At 45.4% G+C, this 18479-nt stretch overlaps 1 protein-coding gene across 2 annotated transcripts in view; it reads left to right on the top strand.

The window, feature by feature from the left end:
* The first annotated feature begins 446 nt into the window (after positions 1-446).
* Positions 447-18479, top strand: part of MTF1 (metal regulatory transcription factor 1) — a 37153-nt gene continuing 19120 nt past the window's right edge. For both annotated transcript variants that reach the window (XM_027596768.1, XM_027596759.1), the window contains exons 1-4: positions 447-538; positions 2396-2854; positions 16912-17150; positions 18096-18227. In XM_027596768.1, the coding sequence (XP_027452569.1) occupies positions 2447-2854; positions 16912-17150; positions 18096-18227 (779 nt within the window). In that variant the 5' untranslated portion in view covers positions 447-538; positions 2396-2446. The remainder of the gene's footprint in view (positions 539-2395; positions 2855-16911; positions 17151-18095; positions 18228-18479) is intronic.

Raw genomic sequence — 18479 nt, 5'->3', positions numbered from 1 at the left:
ACTTTGGTTGGTCCCAGCTTCCCCTCAACACCAGAGGGCGAAAGCCGGGAAGGTCATAGCCTTGCAGGCTCCCCTTAAGGGTCCGAGCTGGAATTCGGATGGCTAACTGGGGTCCTTCCCGTTGCAGTTGTGGCTCCCAGGGCGAGGGCGGCCGGCGCAAGCCGGGCTGAGGCTACTTTCGACTAGTTGGGGAGGTTCGACCCCCTTTCCTTGCCTCTGGCGCCAAAAGGCTGACGCCCCAACAACCGGTCGACTGCGGACGCGGCGGGCACTTCCCAGCGCGGGACGAATTTACGGCCCCGCGGCGTCTCCGCGGCACCCCGCCCCGCCCCGCCCCTCCTGCTCGCCAATTGGAGGCTCGAGCTCAGCCCCCACATCGCCTAAACCAACTAGAAGGGCCAGGGAGAGGCGGGGCCGGTATCTCCTCCTTCCTCCGGAAAGCGGAAGCGGAAGTGACGTTCGGGGAAGGTGGGGGCAATCATGGTGCCGCTGGGGAGGGGAGAAGCTGCCGCTGCCGCCGTTGCCGGGAGCCGCGGAGGTAAAAGGCGAAACTAGACGCGGCCTGGGCTGGGGGCTTCCCGGGGGGCGCGGGACTTAGGCTCCCTCCTGAAGCATTTCCCATTAGAGACCCCAGTCTGGTCACCATAGGGACCCCACCCCTCCTCCGTTTCCATGGGGATGGGTATCCAGCCCCCCTTCCCTGTTTCCATGGAGACCTGGACCCTGCCCCTCTTCGCCCGGCTTGGAGCCCCCCAGCCTGTCTTCAGATTTTTCTGTGTGGCCCCGTCTGGGGGCTATCCCAGTCAGGTTCCTTTTCTCAGCCTTGTCTCAGGGGTGCTCCGTTTGTACTCCTCGTATGCCACCCTCAAGCCTCCTGGTCTTGTTTGTTCCGGACAGTTGGTCTCCGCTTAGCTGCTGATGGTGCCGGGGAAGCCCTGTGGGGCCTCCGGTGCTCTTATCTCTCCTCAGATGCAGCGAAATGTGCATCTACCGGGTTGCGTAAGCCAGAGCAAGGGGTCGGGCAGGTTCCTCCCGGATCTGATCCCTTGGCCTGTCTCTGCTAAACACTTCTCTGTCTAGCCGCCCCACTATGTAAAGGTTCACTTGCTAACCCAGGGCAGAAGAGAAAAAGTGCAAAGCCAGACTGAAAACTAAAAGTGATGTGCTGATTATTTTTAAATTCTGTTCTGCCTGCCAGACCCACATTTGTAGAACCTGTGTGTTTGCAACTAAAGGAAGAAGAACGAATCCAGAACAGGAAAGTTTCAAATTTGGTATTTTTTCCAAGAGAACATATCTTTCCAAGAGAGTATGTCTTCCCAAGAGAGTATATCTGCAGGTCTTTCATTCATTTAGCTGACATCTCCTGAACTCTTAGTGTCTTTGTATTGTGCTAGGGGCAGTAGAAACAAAAATAAGATTCACTATTTCCTCACTGCAGAGAGCACACTATACAAGCATAGGTTCTAGTGGACACCACATTGTTTTAGAAGATTAATGGACATAATGATCTTCAATGAATATGCCTGACTAGGAATCAGCCCCCCAACCCAGAAGCTGAAACGTCTGTTTTAGGAAGGAGGGAATGAATTCACACTTGTTTTCCCTATTATTCTCAGACATTGTGCCTTAACATATATTATCTCTTTTACTCTGAGTAACAACTTTGAGAGAAGGAACTACCAGTCCCCCTTACCCATAAGAAAAATGGGGTACAGAAAAGTTACCCAAGTAGGAAGTGGCAAAGCTGGGATTTGTGGGTAGGTGACCCTGCTTCCAAAGTTCAGTTTCCACAATAGACTACGCTGCCCCCATGGTCTAATCTGGGGGATATGTGACTGGGGTTTTCTTACTTTAAGACTTAAAACAACTCAGCCTTGAAGTAGTTTGCCCTTTTATCCCCTTTAGGAATTGTTTGGTAGTAACACATGTTTGGAAGGTCTTAAGAACTGCTACTTATTTCTTCAGGTTTTTTTTTTTTTTTTCTTTTTAAGACATTGCTTTTCCTGGGGCGCCTGGGTGGCTCAGTCGTTAAGCGTCTGCCTTCAGCTCAAGTCATGGTCCCGGGGTCCTGAGATCGAGCCCCGCATCGGGCTCCCTGCTCAGCGGGAAGCCTGCTTCTCCCTCTCCCACTCCCCTGCTTGTGCTTCCTCTCTCGCTGTGTCTCTCTTTGTTGGGTAAATAAATAAAATCTTAAAAAAATAAAATAAAATAAAGACATTGCTTTTCCTTTAAAATGACTTGATGGTTTCAAAGTTAAACTTCAAAAAATATTCCCAAGGAAGATGATTTTCATTTACTTTGGCCTATTCTTCAAGTGAGAGGAAAAATGAGCCCTGTGGTTGCTGAGGAGGTCCCTGGGTTTGATTCTAACTCTGGCTTTGTCCTGTTGCAGACAGGTCATTACCTTTCCATTTCTCACAATTGGGCTGAGCACGATTGAACCATGGGGGAACACAGTCCAGACGACAACATCATCTACTTTGAGGCAGAGGAAGATGAGCTGACCCCCGATGACAAGATGCTCAGGTTTGTGGATAAAAACGGACTGGTGCCTTCCTCATCTGGAACTGTTTATGATAGGACAACTGTTCTTATTGAGCAGGACCCTGGCACTTTGGAGGATGAAGATGACGATGGACAGTGTGGCGAACACTTGCCTTTTCTAGTAGGGGGTGAAGAAGGCTTTCACCTAATAGATCATGAAGCAATGTCCCAGGGTTATGTGCAACACATTATCTCACCAGATCAGATTCATTTAACAATAAACCCTGGTTCCACGCCCATGCCAAGAAATATCGAAGGTGCAACTCTCACTCTGCAGTCGGAATGTCCAGAAACGAAACGTAAAGAAGTAAGTAAAGCAGTGGGTGAGGGCCCAGTTTAGCTTTGGAAAAAAGTCCTTACATAACTTGTGTTGGCAGTTTTAGCTGGGGAATAAAGGAGTCCCTGGAATGAGGACCTACAGTGGCTTTGCTACTCAACAACACATATGCTTCACATTTTGTTATGACTGCTTTCTGGAAGTTTTAGTTTGTATGGCCACATTGAAATTTGGGAAAGCTGAATTGTAGTGTTTCAAATTTTCCTCCCCAAATCATAAATAAAATAGAAATTTCACTGAGGTAAGTCCATGTTTTGATGCTGAAATAACTAGATTTGGCTTATTCTTGGGTGTCGGTAAATAATTTGTTTTGGAGATGAGTATCTTCTAGAATGTGTTTTATTTTCATAGTGAATATTTGATGAATAATAAGGCCTTGCTTTCTCTCATAAGAAATTCAGGCAAGAGACAGTAAATGAGAGCAGGTTATCTAAAATAAGTGTTCATGCTCATACTTAGCTACTGTGAGTAAGGTAATGTATGTCACGATGGTTGGAAAACCGTAAAGCATTGTACAAATTGTACTGGTGTGGTGATCATTAGCAGAATGAAAGATACGGTTTAAAGGTAGTGATAGACATTATCTAGAACTGATTACAGGTCCATTAGAAAAAACAGATCACTGGTAGTCGCCATGTCAGGGACTAAATGTAAAATGTTACCAAACATAGGGTAAATGATTTAGCAAAATAGTTTTCTCTTGTGCTGTAATTAAGGTCTTGGAATTGGAGAATTTTATTATTCGTGCCATATGGCTTTTCCACTGCTAGCCGTAGAATCTCAGAGCTGGAAGCAACCAGAGAGAAACCATCTCGTCCTACCTCCCACTTCAGGCAGGAATCTCTCTATGGCATCTCTGACATGAGTTCATCTGGTCTCTGCTTGAACACTTGCAGAATGACGAGAGCACAGTGTTTCACCACTCAGCCTCATACATTTGTTGGCCAGCTCTGATTGTTAGAAAGCTTTTACTTGTATAGAGCCAAAAACCTGCCTTCCAGCAGCTGCTGCCCACCGGTTCTGCCTTCCTGAACGAACGATAGCAAGTTAAACCTTCCTCTGACAGGACAACAGATATTTAAAGATCATGGCTTTCTCTTTATCTTCTCTTGTACAGGCTAACCACCTTGATTTACTTAAATATTCCTCTGTGACATTCTTCGCTAGTTTCTCATCAGTCTGATCACCTTGAATCATATGAATTCCAGTTATCCAAAGTCTTCTTAAAATTCACAGTGGAGCACAATCTCCCAAGAGTGAGGCAACCAGCACTGAATACTGTGCGACTCTTATCTCTTAATGTGGACACTATACGACAATTGCTGTCTGGTTTGTATTTTATTAGCAGTGACATCATACTTACTCTTAGCTTGTACTTGGAAATCTCTAGAATAGTGATTCTTAATTGGGGCAGTTTTGTTCCCCATAAGGTATTTAATAACATGTGGAGACATTTTTGGTCGTCACACTGGGGAAGTGCTGCTGGAATCCAGTGGGTGGAGGCCAGTGATCCTATTAAACATTCAGCAATGTACAGGACAGCCTCCTGCAACAAAGAATGATCTGGCCCAAAATGTTGATTGGCTGTTATCCAGTAAAACTTTATTTACAAAACAGGCAGTGGGCTAGATTTGGCCCACTGGCTAGACTGTGCCTACTCCTGGACTAGAACATAGGGAGCTTAGAGGGTAGTTGAAAATAAGGATGGAAAGGTAGCAGAGATGCAGACATGGAAGGCAGTGATAACATGCTCAGGGGTTTGGACTGTATTCTGGAAATAGTGGGAAACCATTGAAGGTGTCTGAGCCAAGGAGTGATGTGGTTAGGGTAGCATTTTAGAAATATTGCTCTGGTAGCAGTGGTAGCTTGATTGCCCAATTAGGTAGTTGTAGTTTAGATCTGGGGTTTTATTTGAGTCTGATGAAGGATAATGGCCTTGTAAAGTAGAAAGAATCCAGAGCTTTTGTTGAAGTATAAGAGAACCTCATCTGTTACTGGCATTCGAAGAATGAGCCATGAATTGGGTATGATTCAAAGGATTCATCCATTTTTCCAAGTATGTCGGGTTTCTTCTCTGTCTTAGCTAAGGGGCTGCACAGAGGATAAATGGAGACTAGGAAGCATGTTGAGTAGTTAGAGTAAACCATGATAGGTACTTTATCAGAGGCCTGTTCAGACTGCTGTGTCAGGCTGAGGAGAAAGCAGTGGACTCTGCTGTTCGCCTCATCGTCTGGGAATGGTGAGTTCATAAGAGGAATCAGGAAGAGGAGAAAGTTTGGGGGGGCAACTGATGAGCTTCTTTGGAGTATAGTGAATGAAGAGTCCTTGAGGAAAAGTAAAGTGAACAAGTTGAGAAGCCCATTGGAAATGTGGATCTGAAGTCAAGCGACTGGCTCAGGATTCACGAAGGGTTCAGACCATGGGCAGTTCACTCAAGGGAGGAGTCAGAGTTGGACTGCGAATGTAAAGGCTAAAAAGATAAAGAGGAACCAAAGATCACATAGTGAAAGAGATGAGTGAAATACGGTGTTGTGGCAAGTGAGGACCAAGTGTCAGGGAGTGTGACTGTTCCTCTGTGACCCTGCAGAGGGATTGAGGGGCCAAAGAGAAGCCATTGGTTCTGCCCTCTGTCCACTGATCACACCATGAGAAGACTTTCTATAGAGCACTGGGGGCCAGAGCCAGATTTCCAGTGATGGAGAAGTGAGTGGGTGGTGAGGAAACCGGAGGCAGGAAGTGTCAAGTTGTGTGTGTGTGTGTGTGTGTGTGTTTACTATGGTACTTGGAGGAAGAGCGATGAGGTGGTAGTAGCAACTCAAGGGGGTGGAATCACTTCTTTAGCACAGAAAATGTGAACCTGGCTTAGAGCCTAAACTTTAAGCCATCCTCAGTTAATGATTACTATGTGAAAGTGCTTTGAGAGCAACTGTTTGGGAAACATTAAGTTGAATCGAGACAGAGGCTTATTACAGAATTTTTCAGAGCTTTTGATGTGTTAATAACTGCAAAGGAAGGAAATGCAGACTTCTCCAAATACTTTGAACTTGGGAAACCATTTTCAGGTGTCATTTCCAGGATTGGTATTTTGTGGAACACGTTTTGGGAAATGCTGATCTAGGCAGGAAGGGAGATGGTAGGGAAGGAATGATATTATGCAATCACTTATATGAGCTGTCGCTTTCCCACTCCGGGCTCCAGATCTTCCTTGACTCATGGTGCGGTTATGTCTCGATAAACCCATCAGAAGTTGAAAATGTCATGGAAAGTACATTGAAGACACCTGACCTATCGATCTCGTAGCTTAGCCTAGCCTGCCTTAAATGTGCTCAGAACTCTTACATTAGCCTGTAGTTGGGCAAAATCATCTAACACAGAGCCAGTTTTGTAATAAAGTGTTGACCAGCTTATGTAATTAATTGAATACTATGCTGAAAGTGACAAACAGAATGGTTGTATTGGTACAGAATGGCTAGAAGTATATCGGTTGTTTACCCTCCTGATGATGGGGCTGACTGGGAGCCGTGGCTCGCTGCTAGGGAAGAGATCCAAATTCAGAATTTGAAGTACAGTTTCTCCTGGTTGTGTATCACTTCCTCACCACTGTACGGTCGAACCGTCATAAGTTGGGGTCTATACTTGGAAGCCTAGTTTACCATTCATGGCTTCAGGTCTTGATGATCATGTTGAGTAGATAAGGTGAGGAGTACTGTGAACACCTTGTTCAATCTACTATGGATTTGGCTCACTGTACTTTCATCCCACCGTATCTTTCTAGTCTATCCATGAACGTACATGGAAGATTCTAGAAACTTTAAAAAAATCAGAGTGGAGTTTGTTGGAGACTGAGGGCAAAGCGTTCAGTGGCTTTTAGTCTTTGAAAATGTTGCTTAATGACCTGGCATTGCCCTCCTGAGGCACCATCTTAACCTTAGCTTTTGCTTTAACAGTGATTGGGGTGGGGGTGGGGGGCACTTAAATCCATTTAATTGGCCTGAAGAGGCCAGACTGATAATTTCATGATTTCTGTACCCCCACTTTTCCCTCTTTTTGAAAACCTGGTCTTTTCCCTCCATCTCCGTGTCCAGGTGTTACTCTTGAGAAATCAAATCATTTGATAACTAGTTAGTCTTCTTGGCTTCCCAAGTAGTTTATTTTCTGAGTCAGATTTTAGCCCGATTTTCCTGTTTACCCTTGATTGTTCTATTGTTTCCTATAGTGTGTAGTTAGTTGGCTTACCTGTTACTTCACTTTTTTCCCTTTTGCTTGTCTTGCGTAAAAATAAACCAACCAGAACCTTGCTACAGATACTGTCTTCTCCTTTCCACAGGCCCACTGGTCATTCTGACTCTAATTTCATGTATCTTATTCTCATACTTGCTGTCTTACCACCATCCTCCTGCTAATCTCCAATCAAAATATGTCCTTCTATACAAGTCAGCATTCTAAAGGGGGTTGCTCCTTTAATGCCCTGCTCTGGGCTTCTGAGCAGCTGTGTTTCCCTTAGTTGGTTCATGTAGCCCATGATATCCCAAACTTTCTTGCATCCATCCCTTCCTGAGAACCTGCCAGAACTGTCTAGTTACCTGTTCATCCACCTCTGTGTGAACCACACTGGTGAACATAATGTACCCCCTGTAGCTAACTGACTTTGCCACTTTTCTGCTCAGTAGTTGGCCAGGAAGTATGAAGAAAGCCAGGAATCCCATACCAAATATGTTCTTCATGATGCACCAAAGTATTCCAGTGCGTTGATTGGAAAAGAATATCTTTTTTTTTTTTTTCTACCAAGAAGCACAGTTACAGAGATGCTTTGTGAATTAGGCTGCTTGCTATTATTAGTCAGTGACACTCCAAGAGGAGTTTTGTGGGGTTTTTCCCCTTAGTATTAGAAATTTTAAGTATAAGAATAAAGGGAAAAATTTGACTCTAGTGTTTTGCAATACGTCCTTTACTTTGGGAGACCTAGTTCCAGTTTCATTCCTCATTATCAGCCCCTCAGGCAGTAGAATGATCTACTCTGACAAACCTGGATATTGCTGACTCTCCCAGAGGGGAACTACTTGCTGTTAGTCTTTGCATATATTGTGATTACATTTCTTCCAGGCTCCCTTCTGAACTCCCACAGAATTGCCATTCAGAACTAGGACTTTTGCTACTTGAAATTCTGGTGTTAAGGATCCATTCACCCTTTCCACAGGCTTTTACTTATGGAGTACCTACTTTTGTCAGCTATCAGGAAGGGCAAAGAAATAGTCCCAGCCCTTCAGGGAGACTGCTGGGGGTGGGGGTAGGGGTTATGGAGTTTGTAGGAACCCAGGGCAGAAGCCGAAGCCTGTATGCCTGTTTGTACCTCTCCATAGCCCTCGGCACTTCCATCACTGAGGCCCCCTGGCCTGGAAGAGGAACAGAGTGGTTTTGTGTACATATTGGTTTTATAGCATGGTGCTGCAGGAATAACAGGTCTCAAATTTACATTTTATATAAGCTGTACCTGTTGGGTATTGCTAACATTTTGGTAGTGTAGGACATTGGAAAAAGAGCCCAAATTTTAATGTTTTTCTCTTATTTAAATCAATCCTATTCTTGAAATTGTTTCTTCTGTGATGTGCAAAGGGATAATTTAGATTTAGGTTCCATCTTTGCTCTGGCTTATTCTGTGTGGCCTTGGGCAAGCTGCTCTGTTTCCTCTTTTGTAAAATTGAAATAAAAATACCCCATTGCATTTTGTGAAGATTAAATGAGATTTATTCATACATAAATATACAACAGTATGTGCAGAAAACATTTAGCACAGTGTCTGGATCATTGTGGTTGTTCAGTGAATGCTCATTTACTCTCTGTCCCTTGTAGGCCCATGCGGTTCTTGAAGGAGGTTCAGAGGTAATCTGTTTAAGAAGAGGTTAAAATGGCCTTTGTTAGGAACCCTTTGGGAAGCATTTTCTCCTTAAAGCAAGGTTATAAATTGTGATTGGGTTCCAGGAGAGCCTGCAGAAGTCCCAGTAACCCCTAATTGGCTGAGCTTTTGTATTAATATCGCTACAGAATGTGAACCACCGTTTATAATCAGGACAACATGTTTGTAGTCCTTTGGGTTCTGTGAACACCAGCCCTTGCCACAGGTGATCTGTTCCCTTTGACTTCCTTAGTACCCAGCCACTGGAAGTTACTTCCATTGGTGGGCAGTTGGAGTACCAGGCAAGAGCTGAGGGCTCATTTAAAATAAAAACAAAAACACCTTTTTAAGTGAGAGATAATCAACATGTAACATTATATTAGTTTCAGATACACAACATAGTGATTCAGTATTTGTGTACATTGTGAAATGACCCCCACAATAAGTCTTGTCATCACACATAGTTGTAGGTTTTTTCTTATGATGAGAACTTTTAAGACCTACTCTCTTAGCAGTTTTCAAATACACAATATGATACCATTAACTGTAGTTATCATGCTGTGCGCTACATCCCCATGACTTATTTTATAAGCTGAGGGCCCTTAGAGCTAAAGAATGAGGACTCCAGAAATGCTGGCAGTGGTGAGAGGGTAAGGTGGCTAGCATCTGCTGAGCACCTGCTGTGTACTAGTCACTGTGTTAGGGGCTTCAGCATAGCTTCGTATTTGATCTTCCTAACAATTTATAGAATAGGTACTATTAACTCTCATTTTACAGATGAAGAAAACAGGCTTGGAAACAAACAGCTAGCAAGTGGCAGAAATGAGGTTTGAACTGAGGATGTTCTGGACGCCAAAGCCTGTGCTGTTCGGACATAACACACCACCTTTGTAAAGACAGAGGGGAGACTCAGCCACTGAGGCCTGTCGGCCATGGAAAGGGGCAGCAGGAAGGCGTTAGTTCTGCGAGTGTAAAAGGCTGAGGTGTGGGAAGTGCTGTGTGACTCCAGCTCTGATGGTGGGCAGTGCGAGGCCTGATGAAGAAATGAGGTCAGTCAGAGCTCTTCCATTTCCACTTTGAGCTCTGTGGTTGCACATTGTAGAGTAGAAGAAGTGAGATCAATGCCTGCCTGGGAACAGAGGTGGTATTGGGGAGAGGGGTGGGAAGTCTCCAGTGTTGGGGAGGAACGGACAGCTCCCACAGCCACTGAGGCCAAGTCAGTTGTTGACTTGTGAGAACATTCATGCACTGGATGCTCGGGGCCAGAGACTCCTTTTCCTCATTGAGTATGGGGCTGGTAAGGAGGGTCAAATCTAGTTCTCTTGGTCTCTCATTTCTTTTTCCTCCAGCAGAAACCCAGCTTTTTTTCCTTTCTGAAAATTTTTAAGCTTTTGTCTCCTGGAATCCAGTGTTTAATTTTCTCATTTTTGCTTGTCTCATTTACCTTTCCTTCTCTGATTCTGTTGACTTAACCAGGCAGTCATCTTTGTTAACTATTTCTCTATTCTAGAACTACTCAGAACACCTTGTAAACCACTGTCAGTTCTCTGAAAGCTCATGCTTCTTGCCCATTATAACATTAGACCCCATCCTCAATGAGCCTACTCTGCACCCCTGTGTTAGAGGCCACAGAGGAAAGTTAAAGTGATGCAGTTCTTCAGCTCTTTTAGAGAAACGCATTCTTTATTATCCAGTGGAGTCGTCAGTGACATTTACGTTCATATTATACATATACATACATACTATACATAATGCTAGTTAATTTTGAGAGGTGAGTTATGTGTCACCTCTTTCTTTAGATTCAGCTTGAGTGTAACTTCCTTTGAGAAGCCTTTCTCAGTGGCCCCCAAGTCTAAATTAGATGCTTTTCCCTGTACTTCTATTCTCATATCCATTATCAGCACAACTTCTCATACCATATTGGTTTTGTCTGTCTGTTTGATTCTCCTCTTGACATTGAGCTCCTTGAGAGCAGGGACTGTTTTTTCTGTATGCCTAGCACCTTGGACAGTATAATCCCTGTGACATAATTTTTTGAAACCATGATAAACCTTACTTGGATTTAAATGTACCATATGTTGCAATACCTCTTCTCTGTAACCATGAAAACTTACATGTTTTTTGCAACTTCCTGTTTGGATCCAGTTTGAGGAGGTTTAGTTTTCCCTTTTGTGAAATTTCGTGCTATTTAAAAATGATTCTGGGGCGCCTGGGTGGCTCAGTTGGTTAAGCGACTGCCTTCGGCTCAGGTCATGATCCTGGAGTCCCGGGATCGAGTCCCACATCGGACTCCCTGCTCAGCGGGGAGTCTGCTTCTCCCTCTGACCCTCCCCCCTCTCATGCGCTCTCTCTCTCTCTCTCAAATAAATAAATAAAATCTTTAAAAAAAAATAAAAAAATAAAAATGATTCTGAAAGACCTAGAATAATGACTTCCATTTCCGGCCTCCCTCCTGATGGGGTAAGAGATTACTCGTCTATTCAGCATGTTATCGGGGAGCAGGCATTGGCTTTGTCAGTCAGCCTGTTTCCCCTACCTTTAAACACAAATACCTTCCCCGGTCTGTGTCCTCTCCCAACTTTCTCTCCTCTCTCTCTTCTCAGCCAAGTTCCTTGAAAAAGTAGTTATATTCATGGTCTTAGTTCCTTGCTTTTCCCTGACTTCTCAGCCTGTGACATTCTGGCTTCTAGTCCTACCCCTCCAGTGAAGCTAATCTTGCTGGGGCGCTTATGATCTGGCGAGTCAGGTGAACCCAAGGAATGGTTCCATAGTCATCATGTCTGCTGCATTTGACCTAGTTGACCATCCTTCCTTTGTCATTTGTCACCCTTTGTCATACTTTCCTCAGCATGAAGTCCTGCTGGGTTTTTTTGTTTGTTTGTGTAATCAATCCTTCATTCATTCAACGAATATGAATGTGGTGCCACTCCTCCACCAGGCTAGACCCTGAGGCTGTGCCTGAGACAGACGTGGGCCCTGCTCTTATGGAGCCTGCAGTCCACCAGGAGAGTAGCCATTCCTGCATTTAACTCAACAAGTAGTTATTTAGTGCCTCATGTTCTCCCGCTACTGCCATGCCCACCAACTAAAGAGGTGATGATGTAAAACAGTTCCTTGAGGAAGGAGCTTTTAATGGAAGCTTGAGTTGGCCAAGTGAAAATCCTGGACGGGAGTAGGGTTGGCAGGGCAAGGAGACAGGGAGGGGTAGTTAATGATTGATTGCACTGTTCCTTATAAAGTGACCAGCTGCTGTCGCATCTTAAGAATGAGAGTCTGCTCTTATCAGCCGCCATTGTTGACGCACTCAGATTGAGACATGCTACTCTTTTATTGCGGCAGCCACAGTCCTGCTTCTCCTTCCTGGTCGGTGACTGTTTTGAAATCTCTGCCTGGCAGAACCAACGAGGTTTTCAGTCTTGATGGGAAATCAGGATATAGGCACGAGAGGAAAATTAACAACACAGGCTAAGTGCCAAATAAGTGGTATAGTTTAATATGATTGGAATTCAGAGAAGGGCACTGTCACTTCATGTGTTGATCCTGGAGCACCTTGGAAGTAGTGAGGCCTCAATGGAAGGAAGAGAGAGACTCAGAAAAGCAGAGAAGGAAGCAGGCACTTCCAGCAGAGAGAATGGAGAGAGCAGAGGCAGGGGAGTGGGGACTCAACTGTGGCGATTAGGGAATCGGGGGTCCTGTTGCCTGTAGGCTCAAACAGAGACTCCTGTTGGGCTGGTGATGGAGTCCCAGGGGAGAAGGCGGAAGACACCTACAGGGGGACCTTGAATATCGGGCGAAGGGACGTTCGCATCTGAGCATAGAGGCGGCATGTGGAGAACACATTGTAGAACAGATCTGGGAACGATTGGCTTCAGACATAGGCACCGAAACATGAGAACGCCTGGACTTCGGAGTCAGTCATTCCATTGTCATCAAGTATTGACGGAGCACCTCCTGTGTAGTAGTGGGAAGGCTGCGGAATGAAAAGTGAGGGAGCATTTGTGCAAGATTTGTGTTGGGGGTTGGACAGATGAGACAAGGAATGGGAGGGGAGACGGGAGGAGTTAGGGCTCCTCCCTTCCCCACACCCACAGGTTTTAGGGTTTGGCAAACTGTGGCCCACAGGCCCAGTCCATCCAGATGCCTGTGTTTGTAGAGTGGTTTTTACATTTTTAAATGATTTGTTTTAAATCAGAAGAAGAATAGTATTTCATGATATATGAAAATGATACGAAATTCAAATCCCACTGTCCATAAATTAAGTTTTTCTGGAGCACAGCCTGGCTTGTCCATTTATATATTGTCTCTGGCTACTTTCACATAATAGCAGCAGGGTCGAGTGGTTGGAACCGAGTCTGCATGGCCCACAAAGCCTTAAATATGTACCATTTGGCCTTTTATGGAAACCTTGTACACCCTTGAACACACCTGTCCTTACCTCAGTCCCTCTCTGCTCTCAAGTTGCCTGTCCCTCTTCCCACCTGAGGTTTTTCCCTCCACTAGCCTTTTATTTATTTATTTATTTATTTTTATTTTATTTTTTAAGATTTTATTTATTTGACAGAGAGAGACACAGAGAGAGAGGGAACACAAGCAGGGGGAGTGGGAGAGGGAGAAGGAGGCCTCTCGTGGAGCAGGGAGCCTGATGCAGGGCTCGATCCCAGGACCCCAGGATCATGACCTGAGCCGAAGGCAGACGCTTAACGACTGAGCCACCCAGGCACCCCTCCACTGGCCTTTTAAATACCCTTCTCCTTTTTATATTCCTCTCAGATCCTCAGCTTCTCTTTTTTTCCGGGACCTTTCTCCTTCCAAATATGCTCAGGACCTACCCTACTCAAAAAAAAAAAAAAAAAAAGGAAAAGGAAGAAAGGGAAGGAAGAAGGGGAAGGGAGGGAGGAAGGAAGGAAGGATGGAGGGAAAGAAGAAATCCTCATCAACTCAGAAGCCCACTCTTGCTGCTGCTATCCATCTCTCATCTTTACCTCCACTTCACCTTTGGTTTATTCACCTTCCTCCAGACTTCGGGCCCCAGCAGTCCATTAAAACTAGCCTCGCTAAGCCATTAGATTCCTAGCTGTTGGATCCAGGAGTTTCCTCAGTCCTGTCTTCCTTATTTTCTCGGACATTTCATGTTTGGATCGTTCTTTTTCCTTGAGATCCTTTTTCTGTTGGCTTCTGTGCCATCGTTCTCCTTATCTCTTCCTGTTTTCCCCGCCCCTCCCCCTACTCACCTGTCAGTGGCTTCTCTTACCAGCACCTTACACATTGGTGACTTTCCGAGATCTAGCCTTTGTCCTCTTACAAGAGCTATTATTTTATTGTATACCTATGATACACCGCCTGTCACTATATTTAAATGCTTTACACAAATTATTCTTGATCCTTACAACAAACCTAAAAAGATAGGTTTTGTTTTCTCCATGTTATAAATAAGCAAAGTGAGGCTTAGTGCACTTAAGTAATTTTCCCAGGGTTCCAGAATAAGTGGCAGAGCTGGGCTTGAAGCAGAGCCTGCTGTAGGTTAAGTCATCTACGTGTACTGATGACTCCTGCCGTAGGCTTTCCTTTCAGCTTGCAGCCTGTATGTCTGTCTACTAGAAGTTTCTACCTGGAAGTCCTCGCAGCACCTCAAAGCCAACTCATGATCTTTTCTCCACCCTCCATCCAGCCCCAGCTTGGTGGTGTGACCATCTGTTTAGTCATCCAGGCCATACTCTTGACCTCAACTTTGCCTCTCCCTAACCCCTTCTGCTTCTCAGCACCCATTTGCCACTATGGCCAGTCATTCCTCTGCCTTTAATTTCTCTGGAATTCATCTCTCATACTGTCCACTCTCACTTCCCCATTCAGGTTCTTCTCATCCCCTCCTGGACTGTTGTCCCTCTTCTCTTAGGCTCTGTGCCGCCTTCTTTTCTCTTACCCTTCCAGTCCATCTTCCACTAGGCTACCAGAAGGATCCCTCCTAGACTGCAGATCTGATATGTTGCTCTTTTGGTTGAAATCCGTTGGTGAGCTCCCATTGTCCTATTCTACTCCATAGCTTGACCAAGGAGGCCTCACCTTATTTTTCTAGATCCTTCTCCTTATAGCCTCTTACATACTGCAGGTATGTTTGTGGATCCCTGTACTAGCACACTCATTCCTCTTTCCATGCAGTTCCTAAGGTGTCACCTCTTTTTTTTTTTTTTTTATTTGAGAGGGGGTTCAGATGGGAAGGGAAAAGCGGACTCCCCACTGAGCAGGGAGGCTGATGTCTCGATCTCACAACGCTGAGATCATGACCTGAGCTGAAGTCAGATGCTTAACCTCCTGAGCCACCCAGGCGCCCTGTGTCACCACTTTTTAGACTGCCCTTCTCTTCCTGGTTTGTCTGAGGAACACATTTTCAGTTTATCCCTACAACAAACAGGCAAGTGAAGAAAACACTTCGGAGAGAGGACCTCAGCTTCTGAGCCTTTTACTACTTCCAGTCTTTCCAAGAAGGGTTAGGTTTCCCTTTTTTATATACCCTAGGCACCTTGGGCAAATATCTGTTGTCGGGCTCAGCATAGATTATAATAATTTGTGCACATATGCCTCCTTAAAATTGGCACTCCTTAAAAGCAGAGATTTTGTCTTGTTCACTTATTTATCTGATACGGTATCTAGCTTGTTGCCTGGGACCTGAGAGTTCAGTAACTGTGGAATGAATACTAACAGTGTAGTTGGAGATGTGGACTGGCTTTGGAGCAAGGTCGGGTCAAAGGATGAAGATGTCGGCGAAAGTTGAAGAGGAGACAATACTAGCACCCTGGTGTGTACAGCATCAGATCACTCACCACGTATTTTCACAAATGTTTGATCTCCTTTGGTTCCACTCCACAGCACCATGAGACAGGCAGGGTAGGCATTAATACTCATTTGAGAAATAAAGAACTGAGGCTCAGAGAAGCAAAATGAGTTGTGGAAGGTCTTGAACATAAGTGCCAGAAATTCAGTCTCCTCCAGCCACGTCTAAGGCTGCTTCCCTTGCACTGGGGTAGGCAAGGGAGGAGAGAGGTAAGTTCCAGAATAAACCTACATATCAAGGTGAAGGGAAAGGCGTGGCTCCGAGGAGGAGAAGAAGATAAAGAGAGCCCTGTGGAATTGCTGTGCTGTGAAGGACAGGTTTTCAGGAGGGGAGGGCGATACAAGAGGTTTGCAAATAAGCGAAGGCAAATGGAGAAGGATGGAAGGGTTTGGCCACTGGGAAGGGCAAGAGAATAATTTCCTGCAGTGAAACCAGCCTGCCAAGTTGTTAAGGAATATGTGGGCATCGAGGGAGATGCAGGCACACGTGTATGCCACCCTCTCAAGAAGTTTGGTGGTGAAAGTGAAACCGAGAGGCTGGCATTTTGAGAAATGTCATACCAGCAAATACTCCGAGAAATTCACGATACAGTATTTTCATTTCATAGACTTGAAACTTTGCAGTGGAAACTATGCTAGGGAGATACCACTTGATGACTGAGTATGTCAATGTCAGGATGTCTTAGACCCAGTTTAACATTGGTCAGTTCCAATCAAGGTGGGGTGCCATAAAGCAGGGTGTTTAATCAAGCCTTAAAACAAAGCCAAGGGACGCCTGGGTGGTGTAGTCGTTAAGCGTCCAACTCTTCGTTTCGGCTCAGGTCAGGATCTCAGGGCCATGAGATCGAGCTCCGTGTTAGTCTCTGCGCTCAGCGGGGAGTCTGTTTAAGACTCTCTCTGTCCCTCTCCCCTGCACACACAGTCTCAGTCTCTCTCTCTCTCTCTTTCTAAAATAAATAAATAAATCTTAAAAAAAGCCAAAATGTTATTTCAGTATAGGTAACTATAACAGTATGGGCCCACCTTTAGATGCTAGATGTATACTAGAGTTTGAAAACCCCCCTTAGTATATTCATTTAGAATATTCATCTGCCTACAAGCTTATCTCATCCCCGTGACTTATTATTTGTTGTTCTGGCGTGATTTGATCAAGGGGAAGATTTCCCCACTTTGTTGTTAGCGGTTGTTTTCTGTGTTTATGATACGGACCTCTGTGTGTCCACATGTCCTGGGAGCCAGGCTCTGGGGGGAGTTAGGCCCCCGGCAGCTCTTCTGTCCTATTGATGAGGTCTCCTTTGTCTGCCAGGTAAAGCGGTACCAGTGCACCTTTGAGGGCTGTCCCCGCACCTACAGCACAGCAGGCAATCTGCGCACCCACCAGAAGACTCACCGAGGAGAGTACACCTTCGTCTGCAATCAGGAGGGCTGTGGCAAGGCCTTCCTCACCTCCTACAGCCTCAGGATCCATGTGCGAGTGCACACGAAGGAGAAGCCATTTGAGTGCGACGTGCAGGGCTGTGAGAAGGCGTTCAACACGCTGTACAGGTCGCCCTCTCCTCCAGCCCCTGACCCTGACCTTGTGATTGAGGAGCCCTCTCCTTGCCCTGTGCAGATGGGCACTTCCAGGGCTTTAAAGGGCAAAGCTGGGGGGCGCCTGGGTGGCTCAGTCCGTTAAGCGTCCGACTCTTGGTCTCAGCTTAGGTCTTGATCTCAGGGTTGTGAGTTCAAGCCCCATTCTGGGCTCCACGCTGGGCATGGAGCCTACTTAAAAAAATAATATTAAAAAATAAAATGAAGAGCACAGCTGTGCTCTCAACTGTTTAAAATTCGCTGGAGGAACATGTTACTTAAAGATTGACATATATGGGGTTGGTTAAAAAGGATAGCACATTCGTGTTCAGATTTGTATCTCCAGGAGTGACATACTGGCCTGGGGATTTTAATACTTGTACTGTTGCCTCCCCTTGGCTCAGGGTCTTGTACAGAGGCTTCTGTCATTTTCTTTCCTTCCTCACCTTGAAGATAACTTTTTTCTACCACTCGTTAGCCAGTTCTCTTGTACACTGTTTGTATCAGGAGACTTCTGTTAGTCTTCAACTTTGGGTCTAAAATAACAAACGTGGCAATATGTAACGCTTAGCAAGCACTCACGGTGTGCTGAGCACTGTCCTGAGTTCTAATCCTCACAGAGCTGATACGTAAGTGGAAGCACAGAGAGGTTTTGTAACTGGCTCGAGGCACCCCCATCCAGTAGGAAGTGGGACCAGGATTTGAGTCCCAGGCAGTCTGGCTGCACAGTCACACTCCTACCACTAGGCTACATACCTCTCTGAATTTCTCTTCAAGCAAAAAATTTTGAATACTAATATATTACGGATATGGAATTCTTAGGCACTGGATCCTGAAGCACATTAAGCTGACATGGGAGGGGAGGCTCTGTCGTACATTATGCAAATGACAGAGGGACTTTATCTCTGGACTATCACGCAGGCTGAAAGCACATCAGAGGCTTCACACAGGGAAAACGTTTAACTGTGAATCCGAAGGCTGCAGCAAGTACTTCACCACACTCAGCGATCTGAGGAAGCACATTCGAACCCATACAGGAGAAAAGCCATTTCGGTAAGTCTTACTGTTGTCTGTCTGTCGCTGACCAGGTTGCAGATGGGTGTCTTCATGTGGCCCTGACATTTTTCAAAGCGGAAAGAAAATTCCCTCCGCTAGTTCTTTGGCAGCTACAACCAACTGCCGCACACAGGAGGAGTGGCGGTGGGTTCTAAAAGCATCCTTACTCTGGACTCTGGTGGTAGCCTTTCCGCCTCATGCTTTCCCTTTTTCAACAAGCAGTTGTTGAGACTCACTTAAGGTGGGAGG

The sequence above is a fragment of the Zalophus californianus genome, chromosome 4 (genome assembly GCF_009762305.2).
Source record: "Zalophus californianus isolate mZalCal1 chromosome 4, mZalCal1.pri.v2, whole genome shotgun sequence".
Taxonomy (NCBI): Eukaryota; Metazoa; Chordata; class Mammalia; order Carnivora; family Otariidae; genus Zalophus; species Zalophus californianus.
Note: the sequence above shows the minus strand (reverse complement) of the source record. Positions and strands in the feature narration are given on the sequence as shown.